At 32.7% G+C, this 19,484-nt stretch overlaps 2 protein-coding genes across 2 annotated transcripts; one reads left to right on the top strand and one right to left on the bottom strand.

Annotated features, from left to right (window-relative positions):
* The first annotated feature begins 8,689 nt into the window (after positions 1 to 8,689).
* Positions 8,690 to 15,412, top strand: LOC146938428 (kinesin-like protein KIN-12F). The gene is made up of 16 exons (XM_085752384.1): positions 8,690 to 9,048; positions 9,127 to 9,255; positions 9,962 to 10,045; positions 10,173 to 10,298; positions 10,397 to 10,456; positions 10,567 to 10,620; positions 10,727 to 10,819; positions 11,001 to 11,096; positions 11,181 to 11,326; positions 11,939 to 12,088; positions 12,483 to 12,606; positions 12,686 to 13,492; positions 13,579 to 13,677; positions 13,754 to 13,843; positions 13,952 to 14,737; positions 14,834 to 15,412. The coding sequence occupies exons 1-16, from the start codon at positions 8,830 to 8,832 to the stop codon at positions 15,083 to 15,085; spliced, it is 3,315 nt and encodes a 1,104-aa protein (XP_085608510.1). The 5' UTR covers positions 8,690 to 8,829; the 3' UTR covers positions 15,086 to 15,412.
* Positions 15,413 to 15,418: 6 nt separating this feature from the next.
* On the bottom strand, positions 15,419 to 18,885 carry LOC146938427 (disease resistance protein RPM1-like). The gene is made up of 2 exons (XM_085752385.1): positions 15,946 to 18,885; positions 15,419 to 15,719 (listed from the first exon to the last, which is right to left on the bottom strand). Exon 1 carries the CDS (start codon positions 18,756 to 18,758, stop codon positions 15,951 to 15,953), a length of 2,808 nt encoding a protein of 935 aa, XP_085608511.1. The 5' UTR covers positions 18,759 to 18,885; the 3' UTR covers positions 15,419 to 15,719; positions 15,946 to 15,950.
* Positions 18,886 to 19,484: the final 599 nt, after the last annotated feature.

The following is a 19,484-nucleotide window of genomic DNA, read 5'->3' as shown; positions in this document are numbered from 1 at the left end:
GGAATCATCATACATCATCATTAGTAAACGTATAACATCTTATCATATTCACATATCAGCATATCATAAATCACATAGCATCTTATCATAACAACTTCATATTCAACCATCATAAACAAATCATAATCAACATCAACATCAATCCTAAACAACATCATCGTCAAACATGAACAACATCATCGTCAAACATCATCATCAAAATCAAACATCATCATCAAACATGAACAACATCATCGTCAAACATCATCATCATTAAATCATAATTAAATATAAGTTATGACGACTCTACAATGCAACAACAACTTCAACAACAACTTAGACAACTTCAACAACAACTTAGACAACTTCAAAAACAACTTAGACAACTTCATGAACATCTATGACATCCTAACATCTTGACATCTTGACAATATAACATCTTAACAACTTGATGACTTCATAACGACTCGACGACTTAACAACTCTTATCATCTTAACGTCTTAACATCTTAGCATCTTGACAACATATGGATCACATAAATAATTCATGTCATATCATAATATAAAAATATCAAATGATAATAAACAACAACTTAAAACATCATATTCATCAATCATAAACAACTTCATATAACATCGTATTTAAACATCAACAATAATTCACTATGTATCTTTGTAAAAACATAATAAATTATGCACAACATAAATTATGCACAACATATTTTCATGTCAAACAAAAGCTACTGGAAAGATATCACAAATATCAACAACTTTCATGTTTACAACAAAGATCAATTCAAAACAGAAACATATGAACAAAACGCAAAAACATGAAACAGAGAATGCTGTCACCGTACAATTTTGCTAAGACCTCCCTGTAGTATTTTCATCATAACTCAAAGACCAAACATCATTTTCACGTCAAACCAAAGCCACTAGAAAGCTAACAAAATTATCTAAAACTTTCATGTTTACGCCTAAGACCGATCAATATCAGTTTTCATTTTAAATTCAGAAAAGTTGTGCTGAAAGTCCATAAAAATTCACTGTGACCTACGTGCAGTAATTTGACCATAACTCAAGTTCTATATATCGTTTTGACGTGAGACCATCGGCATTAGAAAGCTAACGTCCATACCTACAACTTTCGTGTTTACACCTAAGGCCAATTCGGCACCTATCAATTCCAGTTTTAATATCAAAATTCGGGTAGAATGCAAATTTTCTCCAAGTTTCACCTAATCTCATGGTTCTAACCTCAAAACTACTTCCAATAATCATCATATGGATTATCTAAGGTTTGTACACAATTTCTACATCAATTCAACAAGTTTTCATCATTTAATCATCAAATCTCTCTCAAAACCCTAATTCTCAAATTCTCACAAACTCTCCCCCACTTGTTAGATGTAATCTAATGATTTAACAACTTAATATTAATGCAAGATAGTCTCACCCTCACCTTAGATTAATTCCTGAATCAGCAGCAGCGTTCTTCTTTCCTAAGGTCTTCTCCTCTTCTCTTGACTTCTCTCTTCTCTTCTCTTCTTTCTTGTTCTCCTCTTTTCCAAAAAGCGGTTTAAGGTAAACTCTTTCTAACCTAAGCCTCTCTATTTATAATACTAAAATATTCTTCCCAAATCTATTTAGGCCCAACAACTTATTCTTCTTTCTATTCTAACCCCCAATTCCACTCACACTAATAATCCTCATAATCTTATTTATTTCTAAATTAAATATATCTCTCACAATTAACAAATATATTTCTACACCAAATAACAAATATATCTCTAACAAATAACAAATATATTTCTACATCAAATAACAAATATATCTCTAACAAATAACAAATATATTATTCTAGTAAATACCAACATATAACATAACAAAATATCACTCATCAAAATAAATCGACTAAATCATACCAAATCTACTTACTCTAATAATTCTCATATTCTAATAAATAATAGAAATATGACACGTAATAAAATACTAACTCCTCATATAAATAAATAAACCACATAAATAGACTCTAATTTAATAAAAATAATTAAATAAAAAGGAGGGCGTTACAACTCTCCCCAACTTAAAAGAATTTCGTCCTCGAAATTCAAGCACAATAGAAAATAAATTTAGTCATTACTTCTTCAAAGAAAACACAAAAACCACATCAAGTTAGTCAGTTAAACATGATCACATAAAAACAAAACTACTAACTAGAAAACATGACGACACGACACAACGACTCATCTACTTGGCCGGACGGACCGACCTGCTCTGATACCAATTGTAACACCCCGTTTTCCCAACGTAAAAATTTCATAATTAAAAATCAGAGTAATTCCACTTTAAACGGAATGCTACACTTCTTAAAAATTCATAAACTGAATAAATAATAATTTATTCTTCAAAATCATTTAACATAAGTAATTCAAAACTTCGCAGCGGAATTAGTTCATTCAACATAAAAAGTCTTTGCCACGCAGGCCTCATCAGAAAATCTCATAAGTCTTAGTTCAATATTTATTCATAAAAGTTCATAAACAATACATAAGGAATAGAAGTAAAGTCAAGTCTCATCCCGTTACGTATCAGAGCACCTAGACACACATGTGAGGAGGCCACTCACGACGCCTCTAATCTTGATTACCTGCAAGTTACCCATACGAAGAGCAACATTTCCAAGCAGAGGGGTGAGATTTCTCAAACAATAATATAAAGCATATAAATCATGTAAAGTACATTCAACAACTTAAACATCCTATAATTCATTAATCATATCTAGCAACTTAAACTTCCTTAACTAGTATCATTATTCTTCCTACAATAGTCATATACTTCATATTATATCATCATATAAATATCATCACATATCTACAAATATTAGTCATAAACATTATCATATATCCTTTTAATCATAGCATCTTAATCATAGATATAAACAACATCATATAACATCAAGTACTAATCATAACCATCTCATAACATTATATATCAACCATAAACATAATCACAAACAATCCATCATAAATATAATCACGAGGAATCATCATACATCATCATTAGTAAACGTATAACATCTTATCATATTCACATATCAGCATATCATAAATCACATAGCATCTTATCATAACAACTTCATATTCAACCATCATAAACAAATCATAATCAACATCAACATCAATCCTAAACAACATCATCGTCAAACATGAACAACATCATCGTCAAACATCATCATCAAAATCAAACATCATCATCAAACATGAACAACATCATCGTCAAACATCATCATCATTAAATCATAATTAAATATAAGTTATGACGACTCTACAATGCAACAACAACTTCAACAACAACTTAGACAACTTCAACAACAACTTAGACAACTTCAAAAACAACTTAGACAACTTCATGAACATCTATGACATCCTAACATCTTGACATCTTGACAATATAACATCTTAACAACTTGATGACTTCATAACGACTCGACGACTTAACAACTCTTATCATCTTAACGTCTTAACATCTTAGCATCTTGACAACATATGGATCACATAAATAATTCATGTCATATCATAATATAAAAATATCAAATGATAATAAACAACAACTTAAAACATCATATTCATCAATCATAAACAACTTCATATAACATCGTATTTAAACATCAACAATAATTCACTATGTATCTTTGTAAAAACATAATAAATTATGCACAACATAAATTATGCACAACATATTTTCATGTCAAACAAAAGCTACTGGAAAGATATCACAAATATCAACAACTTTCATGTTTACAACAAAGATCAATTCAAAACAGAAACATATGAACAAAACGCAAAAACATGAAACAGAGAATGCTGTCACCGTACAATTTTGCTAAGACCTCCCTGTAGTATTTTCATCATAACTCAAAGACCAAACATCATTTTCACGTCAAACCAAAGCCACTAGAAAGCTAACAAAATTATCTAAAACTTTCATGTTTACGCCTAAGACCGATCAATATCAGTTTTCATTTTAAATTCAGAAAAGTTGTGCTGAAAGTCCATAAAAATTCACTGTGACCTACGTGCAGTAATTTGACCATAACTCAAGTTCTATATATCGTTTTGACGTGAGACCATCGGCATTAGAAAGCTAACGTCCATACCTACAACTTTCGTGTTTACACCTAAGGCCAATTCGGCACCTATCAATTCCAGTTTTAATATCAAAATTCGGGTAGAATGCAAATTTTCTCCAAGTTTCACCTAATCTCATGGTTCTAACCTCAAAACTACTTCCAATAATCATCATATGGATTATCTAAGGTTTGTACACAATTTCTACATCAATTCAACAAGTTTTCATCATTTAATCATCAAATCTCTCTCAAAACCCTAATTCTCAAATTCTCACAAACTCTCCCCCACTTGTTAGATGTAATCTAATGATTTAACAACTTAATATTAATGCAAGATAGTCTCACCCTCACCTTAGATTAATTCCTGAATCAGCAGCAGCGTTCTTCTTTCCTAAGGTCTTCTCCTCTTCTCTTGACTTCTCTCTTCTCTTCTCTTCTTTCTTGTTCTCCTCTTTTCCAAAAAGCGGTTTAAGGTAAACTCTTTCTAACCTAAGCCTCTCTATTTATAATACTAAAATATTCTTCCCAAATCTATTTAGGCCCAACAACTTATTCTTCTTTCTATTCTAACCCCCAATTCCACTCACACTAATAATCCTCATAATCTTATTTATTTCTAAATTAAATATATCTCTCACAATTAACAAATATATTTCTACACCAAATAACAAATATATCTCTAACAAATAACAAATATATTTCTACATCAAATAACAAATATATCTCTAACAAATAACAAATATATTATTCTAGTAAATACCAACATATAACATAACAAAATATCACTCATCAAAATAAATCGACTAAATCATACCAAATCTACTTACTCTAATAATTCTCATATTCTAATAAATAATAGAAATATGACACGTAATAAAATACTAACTCCTCATATAAATAAATAAACCACATAAATAGACTCTAATTTAATAAAAATAATTAAATAAAAAGGAGGGCGTTACAACTCTCCCCAACTTAAAAGAATTTCGTCCTCGAAATTCAAGCACAATAGAAAATAAATTTAGTCATTACTTCTTCAAAGAAAACACAAAAACCACATCAAGTTAGTCAGTTAAACATGATCACATAAAAACAAAACTACTAACTAGAAAACATGACGACACGACACAACGACTCATCTACTTGGCCGGACGGACCGACCTGCTCTGATACCAATTGTAACACCCCGTTTTCCCAACGTAAAAATTTCATAATTAAAAATCAGAGTAATTCCACTTTAAACGGAATGCTACACTTCTTAAAAATTCATAAACTGAATAAATAATAATTTATTCTTCAAAATCATTTAACATAAGTAATTCAAAACTTCGCAGCGGAATTAGTTCATTCAACATAAAAAGTCTTTGCCACGCAGGCCTCATCAGAAAATCTCATAAGTCTTAGTTCAATATTTATTCATAAAAGTTCATAAACAATACATAAGGAATAGAAGTAAAGTCAAGTCTCATCCCGTTACGTATCAGAGCACCTAGACACACATGTGAGGAGGCCACTCACGACGCCTCTAATCTTGATTACCTGCAAGTTACCCATACGAAGAGCAACATTTCCAAGCAGAGGGGTGAGATTTCTCAAACAATAATATAAAGCATATAAATCATGTAAAGTACATTCAACAACTTAAACATCCTATAATTCATTAATCATATCTAGCAACTTAAACTTCCTTAACTAGTATCATTATTCTTCCTACAATAGTCATATACTTCATATTATATCATCATATAAATATCATCACATATCTACAAATATTAGTCATAAACATTATCATATATCCTTTTAATCATAGCATCTTAATCATAGATATAAACAACATCATATAACATCAAGTACTAATCATAACCATCTCATAACATTATATATCAACCATAAACATAATCACAAACAATCCATCATAAATATAATCACGAGGAATCATCATACATCATCATTAGTAAACGTATAACATCTTATCATATTCACATATCAGCATATCATAAATCACATAGCATCTTATCATAACAACTTCATATTCAACCATCATAAACAAATCATAATCAACATCAACATCAATCCTAAACAACATCATCGTCAAACATGAACAACATCATCGTCAAACATCATCATCAAAATCAAACATCATCATCAAACATGAACAACATCATCGTCAAACATCATCATCATTAAATCATAATTAAATATAAGTTATGACGACTCTACAATGCAACAACAACTTCAACAACAACTTAGACAACTTCAACAACAACTTAGACAACTTCAAAAACAACTTAGACAACTTCATGAACATCTATGACATCCTAACATCTTGACATCTTGACAATATAACATCTTAACAACTTGATGACTTCATAACGACTCGACGACTTAACAACTCTTATCATCTTAACGTCTTAACATCTTAGCATCTTGACAACATATGGATCACATAAATAATTCATGTCATATCATAATATAAAAATATCAAATGATAATAAACAACAACTTAAAACATCATATTCATCAATCATAAACAACTTCATATAACATCGTATTTAAACATCAACAATAATTCACTATGTATCTTTGTAAAAACATAATAAATTATGCACAACATAAATTATGCACAACATATTTTCATGTCAAACAAAAGCTACTGGAAAGATATCACAAATATCAACAACTTTCATGTTTACAACAAAGATCAATTCAAAACAGAAACATATGAACAAAACGCAAAAACATGAAACAGAGAATGCTGTCACCGTACAATTTTGCTAAGACCTCCCTGTAGTATTTTCATCATAACTCAAAGACCAAACATCATTTTCACGTCAAACCAAAGCCACTAGAAAGCTAACAAAATTATCTAAAACTTTCATGTTTACGCCTAAGACCGATCAATATCAGTTTTCATTTTAAATTCAGAAAAGTTGTGCTGAAAGTCCATAAAAATTCACTGTGACCTACGTGCAGTAATTTGACCATAACTCAAGTTCTATATATCGTTTTGACGTGAGACCATCGGCATTAGAAAGCTAACGTCCATACCTACAACTTTCGTGTTTACACCTAAGGCCAATTCGGCACCTATCAATTCCAGTTTTAATATCAAAATTCGGGTAGAATGCAAATTTTCTCCAAGTTTCACCTAATCTCATGGTTCTAACCTCAAAACTACTTCCAATAATCATCATATGGATTATCTAAGGTTTGTACACAATTTCTACATCAATTCAACAAGTTTTCATCATTTAATCATCAAATCTCTCTCAAAACCCTAATTCTCAAATTCTCACAAACTCTCCCCCACTTGTTAGATGTAATCTAATGATTTAACAACTTAATATTAATGCAAGATAGTCTCACCCTCACCTTAGATTAATTCCTGAATCAGCAGCAGCGTTCTTCTTTCCTAAGGTCTTCTCCTCTTCTCTTGACTTCTCTCTTCTCTTCTCTTCTTTCTTGTTCTCCTCTTTTCCAAAAAGCGGTTTAAGGTAAACTCTTTCTAACCTAAGCCTCTCTATTTATAATACTAAAATATTCTTCCCAAATCTATTTAGGCCCAACAACTTATTCTTCTTTCTATTCTAACCCCCAATTCCACTCACACTAATAATCCTCATAATCTTATTTATTTCTAAATTAAATATATCTCTCACAATTAACAAATATATTTCTACACCAAATAACAAATATATCTCTAACAAATAACAAATATATTTCTACATCAAATAACAAATATATCTCTAACAAATAACAAATATATTATTCTAGTAAATACCAACATATAACATAACAAAATATCACTCATCAAAATAAATCGACTAAATCATACCAAATCTACTTACTCTAATAATTCTCATATTCTAATAAATAATAGAAATATGACACGTAATAAAATACTAACTCCTCATATAAATAAATAAACCACATAAATAGACTCTAATTTAATAAAAATAATTAAATAAAAAGGAGGGCGTTACAAGTATTGTTGTTGCTGTCGTCGTTTTTTGGCTGACTATGCCAGTTTAATTAGGACCATCGTATAATGCCAATCTAATTAGAATTACTTTCGATCTTGATAGCTATGCGCTCTAATATATATTTATTTTTAATAAAATAACGTGAACAAGATCAACTTCAAAGTAGTGTCATTTTTAAACATCAATTAATTTAGGAAAAACACAAACATTATTAAACTAAACTTTATATATTACTCCCTCCGTTTCAAAATGAGTGTCGTTTTAGGTGTTTACACACATATTAAGAAATGCAATGATTAAGAGAAAGAGAATGGTTATTTTACCAAATTATCCTTATTAACTATTTGTTAGTTTTAAAAGTAATACTTTGGAAGTATTGTGCAGAGTATTAATTGGAGGGTACAATTGAAAAGAAAAAGTTATTAATGCATTGGAAACTGAAAGCAACACTCATTTTGAAACAAATTTTTTTGGCTAAAGCGACACTCATTTTGAAACGGAGGGAGTAAGAAAGATAGGAAGAAGGAAGCACTTCTCATAAAGCCAAAAAGGACAATTTTGGAATTTAAAACATTCACAACGTTCATCTCAGTTCAAACAACAACAACAGCTCCAAGCAACAACAACAACACTCTTCATCTTCCTCTTCCCTCTCTTTCCTTCATTTGAATCTCTCTCTCTCTCTCTCTCTCTCTCTCTCTCTCTCTCTCTCTCTCACACACACACACACACACAATGAAGCCAAAGAACAACGATAACAGTTTCTTCGGAACATTCACTTCAACTTCAATCAAAAACCTTCTTCCAATTTCATCCTTTCGCAAACCCATTTCTTCAAACCCTAAATCCAATCTTGAAAACATTCCTCCATCAAATTCAAACATACCCATCACTCATAATCAAATTCAATCACACACCAAATCATCATTTTCTCAGAATAACCAACATGTTAAGGCAAGTTCAAATTTTTTGTTTTTGATTTTGTTTTGTTTTTCGATGTTTCATTTTTACTGATATGTGTTTTTGGATCAGGTTGTGGTGAGAATTAGACCTGATGAAAAAGAGGGTGATTTGATGGTTAAGAAGGTTTCTTCTGATGGTTTGTGTGTTGGGGATGAACAGTTCAATTTTGACGAAGTTTTTGGTGCTGAATCCAATCAGGTAGTAGATAGTGAAATTATATTAGATTCATTGTTTGTCTGTAATTGTGCTTTAGATCTTCAATAATTTTACATGATGTAGCAAATCATGAATCAAAATTCAAATCATGATAGAGAACTTAGCTTACATGATTATGATGAGTTAAGGGCATGTTTATCAAATCGAGATTCAAATCATGAATTGAAAGACTTATTTTTCAGAATTGTGAATTGAATCTTATTATAAATCATTAAGTTAGATTATCAATATTTCAGTAAAAACAACACCAAACCTATAAGCTAATATGTGATCTATTAGTATCAAATAATTCAAGATTAAAGTCGTACATAAATCAAACGAGGAAGAAATTAGTTGGCTACACTAAAATTAGGCAGTGATTCATTAGAATGAATGTGATTAATCATATTGAATCGGAATTCGAAATGAGATCCATAGTAGATACAACATTAAGTAAGATTCCTGTCAATTAGAAATTGGAAATTTGTTGAATTTGCCGTTAAAATGAAGGAATTAGTAAGTTGACTTATTTGGCTTAATTTTGTTGTTTCCTATGCATAGAAGTAATTATGATGAAAGAATGTTATGACGTAGTTTGTTCTATTTAGCCGATTTAAATGGTGAAATAAGGCTTGTTTGTTTTTTCTTTGTATCCGTAATAGAAGATCAACCACTAATGTGATTTACGGGCTGTTCTATGTATGTCCAGGAAGATGTTTTTCAGTCGGTTGGTGTTCCCTTGGTTCAAAATGCTTTAGCTGGTTACAACACTTCAATTCTTTCATATGGCCAGGTACTTATTGATGCATTGTGTGTTGTATTTTTGAACTTTCATGTGAAAAAATGTATAGCATTTGTTATGGAAATATTGTGGTTTAATGGTTATTAACCCTTCCATATGTATTGTACTTCTTTACTAGTCTGGAAGCGGAAAGACTTATACAATGTGGGGTCCGCCAAGTGCCATGGCTGAGGATCCCTCACATCATAGTCAACAGGGAATTGTTCCTCGGATCTTCCAAATGTTATTTTCTGAGCTTGAAAGAGTATGTTCTGCTTCCTACATTAATTGTTATTATTTTACTAAATTTCTGCATTATGGTATTTTGAATTTTGACTGTTTGAGTTTGAATTGCTAAATTAGGAGAGACTTATGTCTGACCAGAAACAGTTCAGCTATAAATGCCGTTGTTCTTTTCTTGAGGTAAGTTTGACCTTGAATGTCATTATAAAGCTTCTGAATGTAGCAGTGAGCTTGTCCTTTGGAGTTGCTAATGCATTTTTTTGCTTTTTTTTTTCCTTGTTTTGTAACAGATATATAACAATCAAATTGGGAATTTACTCAATCCAAATCAGCAGAACCTTGAGGTAGGGGTATACTGTCATCTTGTGTTAAATATGATATTATTTTCTACTCCAGTTTTAAATGCTGCATGCTAATTATAATTATGGCTTGGTCCGTATCATGTTGCAGATAAAGGATGACTCCAAAAATGGGTTTTATGTTGAGAATCTGATAGAGGAATATGTCACATGCTATGATGACGTGGCACAAGTTCTGATTAAGGTAGAGAAGCATTCTAGCGTTTTACCGTCGAAAGTCAGATTTCTCTATGCCATTTATTAGAAGCTGAATACTTGTTTATGCTAGCTGATATATTTGTCAAGCAATTGTATGCATTTGCCTTCGTTTTTTTGTTTAATATATTTGTTCAAATCTTGATCAGCTATATTCATTTGTGCTGCAGGGCCTTTCAAGCAGAAAAACCGGAGCAACAAGCTTAAATTCAAATAGCTCTAGATCACATGTCATTTTCACTTTTGTGATTGAGTCTTTGTCTAAGGTAATGCCATATTTTAGAACAATTCTACCTAACATTCTGGCATTGGCGTGAGGAAACTATGGTTTTCATTAACTGATTCTTCAGGGCACCACAAAGGGTTTCAGTAGTTTAAAAGCTAGCAGAATCAGCCTTATCGATCTTGCCGGATTAGATGGGGATAGTGTTGACAATGGGAGCAGCCAATATCTATGGGAAAGCAGACATGTAAAGAAATCGTTATCTCAGCTTGGGTAAGATCCCATGACCAAGGCCCTGTTTGGATAAAGAACGTAATTAATTGTTTATCGCACAATCACTTATCATATAAGTGCGTATGTATAAATTATTTCTATAACAAAGGATAAAATAAAGTGAAATTGTTTTCATATAACCTATAAGTTGTTTTCATAAGCTATCCTAGAGAGGTTATGGAAATAAGCTGAAAACAGCTTATGGACATGTCAAATGTTTTTTTTTTTGTAAGCTCTACTAAACAGTCTCACAAGTGCTTATGTCAATTAATGAACTCAAATAAGCCAATAAAAATAGGCCTTAAATGACTTCACATTTCCTATTTATATCTTCTACTACAACATGTTTGTATGGGTTTTTCAATAAGTTGAAACATAAAAGTAATGCATTATCTTCGTATTTTATTATGTCAAACTATTGCTACGTTGCTACTTAATTCCATATATTTGTAACATATTTCTTCTTCTTTCCATATATTTGTAACATTTTTCTTCTTCTTTGAAGAGCATTGTCCGGCTACTTGTGGATTAGTTGCTCGTATCACTAGTTAATAACCAAGTCCATCACCTTGATTGTTTTCTTTTTGTAACTTTTGTGTTTCATTAATGTAGGCATTTAGTGGATGCTCTTACGGACAAATCTCAGTCTAAAGAAGATGAAGACAATCCACACAGTAACTCCTGTTTGACTCAATTGCTACAAGAATCACTTGGTGGAAATGCTAAACTCTCAGTAATATGTTCCATCTCCCCTCATAACAAGTACTACCTCCCTTCTTTTTTTATAACTATCTTTGACACTTTTCACATATATTAAGAATAGTTAGCAATGTCATTAATGTGTACATTTTTGTGTATAAATATTACTAAATTTTGAAATGTGTATATGTATTAAATTTTAACTTTCCATGACAAATTGGTAGTAATTATGAGGGATAAATTTGTTTTTTTTTTGTAAGCTATATTTGGAAAAAGCTAATGAATGTATCTATTAATTTGAAAAGGTGCTTATATTTAGGGACAATATTTTTAAGAGGGGGTTTATCATTAGGGACAAAGGTAGTATTACCTGGATCAAAGAGCATAGTTTGTCTGTCTATAGAGTAATAGGAAAGTATTGAGTTCTAGAGATAAAGATTCAACTTTTTGATTGTAGGAGCAATGATGAAACAGTCTGCACACTCAGATTTGGAGAGAAAGTAAGATCCATTAGAAACAAGCCAATTATTAATGTAATAAACGAGGCTGACGATTTGAGTGGTAAAATCCGACACTTGAAGGTAAACTCCTGGACTTTTTAATTGAAACAGTTTTAGAAGGATTAGACTGATGCAAGTCTTTGTGTTTTCTTTGGTTCAGGAAGAACTTATTAGAGTGAAGGCTGGTGATGTTTATAGCTCCGTTGGGGGTAAGAATGGATGCTTCCAAGGACATAACGTGCGGGAAAGCCTTAATCAGTTGAAAGTCAGCTTAAACCGTTCTCTACTCCTATCTAACTTAGATAATAATACCGGAGAAACTGTTAATGTCGGCGAGGATGACATACAGCAATTACGCCAGCAAATCGATGAATTAGATAGTTCATGTGAAGGGAATCCAAAATACATTTCTGTCGGTGAAGATTGTGTTCAGTATTATTCTTTTGAGGAAAATTATGATGCAGACACAACCATAGGTGAAGAAAATTCTGTTGGTGATAGCATTTCAGTCATTTCATGCAGCAAATCCCCAATACTTGACGGACCAGAGTTGTCTGAGTCTCCAAAATTCAGCAATAACCAAAGGAAAAGCGTGGCTTTTTCAGCAAGTTATCTAGGAAGTAGGAACAATGTTTCAGACAGTTCAACTTACGGGAATGACCTTTCAGGAAAATCGTTTAAACGGGGTGAGCATATGCAAACTTCATTACAGTCAGGCAAAGCAGATTCCTTGGCAGAAAGTCTCCAGAGGGGATTACAGATAATTGATTATCACCAACAGAATTCAGCTTTGAACAAATCTTCAAGCTCTTTTTCCTTTGGACGTTTAACTTTGACACCATGTCCAGAAATCGACAAGGTTGAACCTTATGATCAAACAATACAACAAAACATTTCTAATGATGAAGTAACTTCCACGTTCCTTTGTGCATCTTGTCGTACAGATTTAACAGATAAAGTTCCAAAAGTATGTTTCAATTTAATCTCGACAAATTTCTCTTTCAAAAGTAATTATTTTACTGACTTTATTTCTCCTTTTTTTCGCTCTTAAAGCATTTTGAAAATGTAAAGGCAAAAGGCCACATGAGAGAGAAGGAGCTTGAGAGTGTTTGTATGGAGCAAGCAGCTAGAATTGAGCAACTAAATCAATTGGTATTAAGATTCTGCCTTCCTGAATTATGTTTGTGGCTGGTTTCTACATTTACTGATAATGTGCATTTGTCTCCAGGTGGAGAAATTGAAAGGAGAGAAAAATATGAACTCCATTTCTGTGTTTGATGAGGGTGAAGAGTATGGCTCCATGAAGGATGAAAACAAGGTCAATTGTTGATCTTTAATTCAATTTAATTTTATACATCTAAAGTTTACCCAGATGACGGTTTGTTCTGATTTGATTTAATTTGTTTTCTTCTTTTGTCATTTGCAGCTTCTGAGGAGCAATTCCTTGCATGGTCATTCACTGTATGTTATAGAGGAAAAATGTGAAATCAAAGAAGTCCTGGAAGAGTTAGATCAGAGAGAGATCTCTTTTGATTCAACTGAGAAAGAATCACTACTCAAGGAAATTCAGAGTCTTAGGAGCAAGCTGCAATTATATAGTGATGCACCAGTCAAAATTTCTATAGACAAACTGAGAACTTCTTTAATGTCAAGATCCATACAACTGCAAAAAAGTGGTGTATTTTCTCACGATAATAGGAATGAGGAGCTGGAAAATGAAAGAGAGAGATGGACAGAAATGGAAAGCGATTGGATCTGTCTTACTGACGAACTTAGAGCTGACCTTGAGTCGTACCGCCGGCGTGCAGAGAAGTTGGAAACTGAACTGAAGTTAGAGAAGAAGGGTGCAGAAGAAATGGACGATGCACTAAAAAGAGCTGTTAACGGGCATGCAAGAATGGTAGAACACTATACCGATCTTCAAGAAAAATATGATGACTTGGCTTCAAAGCATGATGCTATGAAGGAAGGGATAGCCGAGGTGAAGAAGGCAGTGGTAAAAGCCTCTAAAAAAGGTAAAGCACGCTTTGCCAAATCCCTTTCTTCTGAGCTTTCTGCATTGAGGTTGGAGAGGGAAAGGGAGTCAAAATTATTGAAAAAGGAGAACCAGTGTTTGAAAATACAACTTCGAGACACTGCTGAAGCTGTTCAGGCTGCCGGGGAACTACTTGTTAGACTAAGAGAAGCTGAACAAGCTGCATATGTTGCTGAGGTACAATTCTATCATTGATCGAGAAGATTTTTAGTAAATGTTGCATTGCATATTTCTGACTCATTTATTGTTTATTACATTTCTTATGTTATACAGGAAAACTTTGCAAATGTCCGACAAGATAACGAAGAGTTAAAAATGCAAGTGGAGAAGCTGAATAGAAAACACAATACAGAGATTAATACCATGAAGCAGTATCTTGCAGAGAGCAAATTGCCAGAGTCTGCATTGAGGCCACTGTATCAAGAGGATTCTGATATGAAACACAATAATACAACTTCTTCCTATGCTTATGATGATCAAGCATGGAGAGCAGAATTCGGAGCGATATATCAGGAGCATTATTAATTCATCGATGCTGCAATCACCTGTTTGTCCGGAAGTAGATCCTACTTGGATCGAAAGGAACCCGTAAAGTCAATTTTTAGATATTTTTTCAAGTTGTGATCTATCAATCAACACTTGGTCTGTGGGAAGTATAATTCTTTGTTTGCTTGTATACTAATAAGTAATATAGTAGTACCATTGAATTCTTGTCGTTACCACCTTGAATTTTAATGTGTAAGTAAAGCTCCTCATGCTTTCTTCTTCTTAGAAACTATCGACTAAAAGATGTGGACAGAAAGGTCTGATTTCTATTCTTATTGCAATCATGAAGTTCTATGTTATGAAACATATGCCTTTGCCGAAGTTAAAGCATTATAAAACCAAGTGAATTACATGCAACTTTTTTCGTCCTTATTTCAAAGTAAAAAGGAACATTACAATTCATTAAAATTGAACTATCATAACACGATGCAAACAACATTTATTACATATGAATCAAACATGAAAAATCAAAAATGTCTTGAATCACCCATCTGTTCAAAGGTCTCGTATTGCTCTTTATTTGAGAATTGACGCATCAAAGCAGACACTGAAATATGGAATGTCATCATTGTTGAAAGGCCACAAGGAGAATCTGAATTATCCCCATGAGTTCCTATGTATTCAAAGCACAAATATTATCAATAATATAGAAACTATTAACCATTTTTAATGATCTGACGATTATAATTGATTGACATTATAATTTTTTTAAAAAATTGGGGAAAGGAGAAATTGTTATTAAAAGTGACGCTAATGACCATTTTACAACCGTTTTTGAGCGAATTTGAAAAAGTTACACTGACTGTGTATATATAAATCACAATTGGAAAAACACATACCTTTATCACCAACTTCGGTCAACTATTCCTACAAATGGAACCTTCTCTACGATCCATTGATGTTTTCCTCGAACACGATCAATGCTTTGCTCAAACTCATCAGTCATGTTTATGATATGACAAACTTTAAGCCTTGGCAAGTTGTAGACACCAGAAGGCACCTCCATCAGTTGTTGAATATTAACTAACTTGAACTTCTCTAGAGAGGACAAAGCTCCTTTACCAATTTTGATGGATTTCAAATTATACAAGCGCCTAAGTACCAGTTGCTTGAGACTCTTAAACCCTTCATCTTGAAAATGCAAATGTTCACCTTCATATGCACAAAAGAGAATGCTAAGGTATAACAAATTCGGAAGATCTTTCAATGATTTCAATGGATCATGATCATGAGTTAACATGGAATATGACAAAGACAATTTAACAAGGTTTTGAAGCTCTCTAATCCAATATGGAAACCTCTCCAACTTCCCTACAAGGCGAAGCTTCTGAAGTCTAGGTAATGATACATCGAAATTCAAAAAATCAATGACTTCATGTCTATTTATTGCAGCGATGTATAGCTTCTCCAAGTGTTGCATCTCATTTATGGAAGAACATACAGCTTCTGTGTATTCTTGCTTAACATTAGTCAACCCCAACATTTTTAACTTCTTGAGCCTCTCAAGATCGGTAATCAGCTCAACTCCGCCATGATCTGCTTCCACTTCGCGTAGCGTTTGTAGGGACACTATGTCTCCAATGCCATCATTCAGTTGAATTCCATATCCAACACCTTTAGATGTATCATAAGCTAGAAGGTGCCTTAACTTTTGAAGCTTGTTAATCTCTTTTGGTAACTCGCACACCATAGTTTGCCTTATATCTAAGGTCTCTAGGTTATGAAGCTTACCAATAGATCCTGGGAGATTCCTTACTTTTGTATTTCTAAAGCTTAAATATCTCAAATGGAATAAATCCCCTAAATTTTTTGGAACATAATGATGCAGCGCAACATCTTCAAAATCAAATACTTTTAGTAATTTGAACTTTGAAGGGATACTTGCCACAAAGGAATCTGGTAACTCTTCGTTTTTGAAAACATGCAGTGACCGAATGTTTGAGCATTCAACATTTCTTGACAGTAAAGTGTTGGAACTGGTTGATATTGTTAGGCGACGAGTCATCAAGCTTAGGACTGACTGGTCCTCATTATCGTGAGTAAAGTTGCAAAAGCTTAGGTCCTGAATTTTATCAAGGATCATTTCTCGTATTAAGCCATGAACATGACAACTTCTAGCTTTGCTATTACTTGAAAAAGAAGATACAAGAACCAACCTTCTATGGATCAACTCTGTTAAATATTGTTCCGCAATTTCTTCCACCGTTTTTCCTGTTTCCTCTTTGACAAACCCTTCCGCTACCCATTGTTTAATTAGTCTCATGGTGTTAACTTCATAGTTTCCAGGAAATATTCCAAAGTATAAGAAGCATTGTTTGAGATTGTAAGGTAAATCATGAAAACTAAACCCTAAAATCTTTGTTATAACATGTATACTGGGATTGTTGTCCAACTCTGAACTCAAATTTTCACTAAACCTTTCCCATTGATGTGAATATCTTTCTTTGGTAGACAAAAGACCACCAATAGCCACAATTGCAAGTGGCAGACCCTCACATTTTTCAACAATTTTAGAAGATACATTCATAAGATTTTCAGGACATAGTCCATTCAAGTCAAAGAATGCCTTCTTATAAAAAAGCTCCAAAGATTTTTCATGATTCAAAGGTTTCAACTCATGCACTTCAAGAAAAAAAGAAGACCTCTTACAAGACACGGCAACATCAATCTTCCTAGTTGTGATTAATACCCTACTTCCATTTTTACTATCAATCAAAGAAAATCCAATATCATTCCATAATTGTTCATTCCAAACTTCATCAAACAAGATGATATACCTTTTGTTTTGCAAGAAGTCTCTCACTTTATCAATTAATGACTTTCGATCCATTTCAGAAATTTCACAAGGATCTTCCCCTGTTTGTTTGTAAATGTTTTGCAACATGTCCCTCAGCAACTCTTCATCTGTGTGTCGAGACACTGTGATCCATACTCGAAAATTAAAGTATTCAATAACCTCTTTGCTGTCAAAAACTATCTTGGCAAGAGTTGTTTTACCTTGCCCTCCCATCCCAACCACCGAGACGACAGTGAGCTCTTCTCTTCCCTCTATCAACAAATTAACCAATTCTTTCCTTGGGTCTTCGAATCCCACAACTTGAGCTTCTCCAATGTAAAATGGAGCCTCTCTAAGGTTGTTCAATATGGTGTTTTCATTTGCTGCAGAACTACTTGATCCTCGTGTCAAAGATGATTTGATTTGGAGGAATCCATGGTTTTTTCCACCAGTATCATCCATTGCACTAACTAGTGACTTAATGTCCTGAATCTTGTAAGCTATTTGTAGACAAAGAATCTTGGTTTTGAAAAAGTCATTAATCTCAGGAAGTAAAGCTGCACATCCAGGATCATGATGCTGTTGTCCCTCACATATCATATATTCATCAATGACATCTTGTATGCGAAAAGATGCTTCTCTTAGCTGTCTGATCTTTACTTTGATTCCGTCGCGCGTATTGTCTTCTTCAGCTTCGGTCATTCTATCTGCATTGTTGATGAAGTCTTCAATGCTTTCTAGTTCATTTTTCATGTTTGCAACTTCTTTTGGGACACCTCTTATCATATTGGTTACTTCCTTTAATAGTGGAAGCAAATGGTCCCGAGCTAACGGAAGCAACTGATCGCAAGCAAAGGAGATTACAGTGTCACACATTTTGTTGTGTCTATGGTTTCTGCTGATTAATGGTGAGATTGATGAAGGAGAAAATTATAGCATATATATGTTCTTCAAGCTCTTTGAATAGTTAAGTCTATGGTGAGAAAGACATTGACTTTGACTTGCTTTTCTCTATAATTGTTTGATATGTATTGAGCAACTTCAGATCTGCCATAGTAGCCATACAAAATAAATTCATTTTGGTTTTGGTTGAGGTTGGTGATTTGTTGTCCACACTTCTTTGATTTCTTTCTTACGATAAGTTATGACTGGCTACAAGTAATTTAAATTATTTGAGGTTTTAAAATGCAAAATCAATTAATAAATTATTGAAGTCAATTTTTTTAACATTTATTTTTCAATCGATAATAAAAAAATCATTGAATTTTTGTTGAGACGGAGTATCTTTGGATAAGTTTTTTTTTTTTTGAGGGAAAGAAGCTTATAGCATTTCATTAATAAATAATGGAGTTAGATGAAAATGTGGCTACCCCTGCTAACGCATGAACAACCTCATTTGTTTGTTTCCGACTAAACTCAACAAGCATGAGAGACATCAATATTTCTTGGATAAGATTTTCTTAACTTTAGGTTTTTGTTAAGTAATTTTTTGATGAAATTAAATTATTCCCTTGATGGCCTTTGGGCTGCTACAAGTCATCCATCCAAAGATGCCTAAGAGTGGTGATTTTGTTTAGGGTTTGCATAAATTATAATGCAGTA

This window comes from Medicago sativa, chromosome 3 (assembly GCF_051527215.1).
Source record: "Medicago sativa cultivar Bolivia chromosome 3, Bolivia_mono, whole genome shotgun sequence".
Lineage (NCBI taxonomy): Eukaryota > Viridiplantae > Streptophyta > Magnoliopsida > Fabales > Fabaceae > Medicago > Medicago sativa.
Note: the sequence above shows the minus strand (reverse complement) of the source record. Positions and strands in the feature narration are given on the sequence as shown.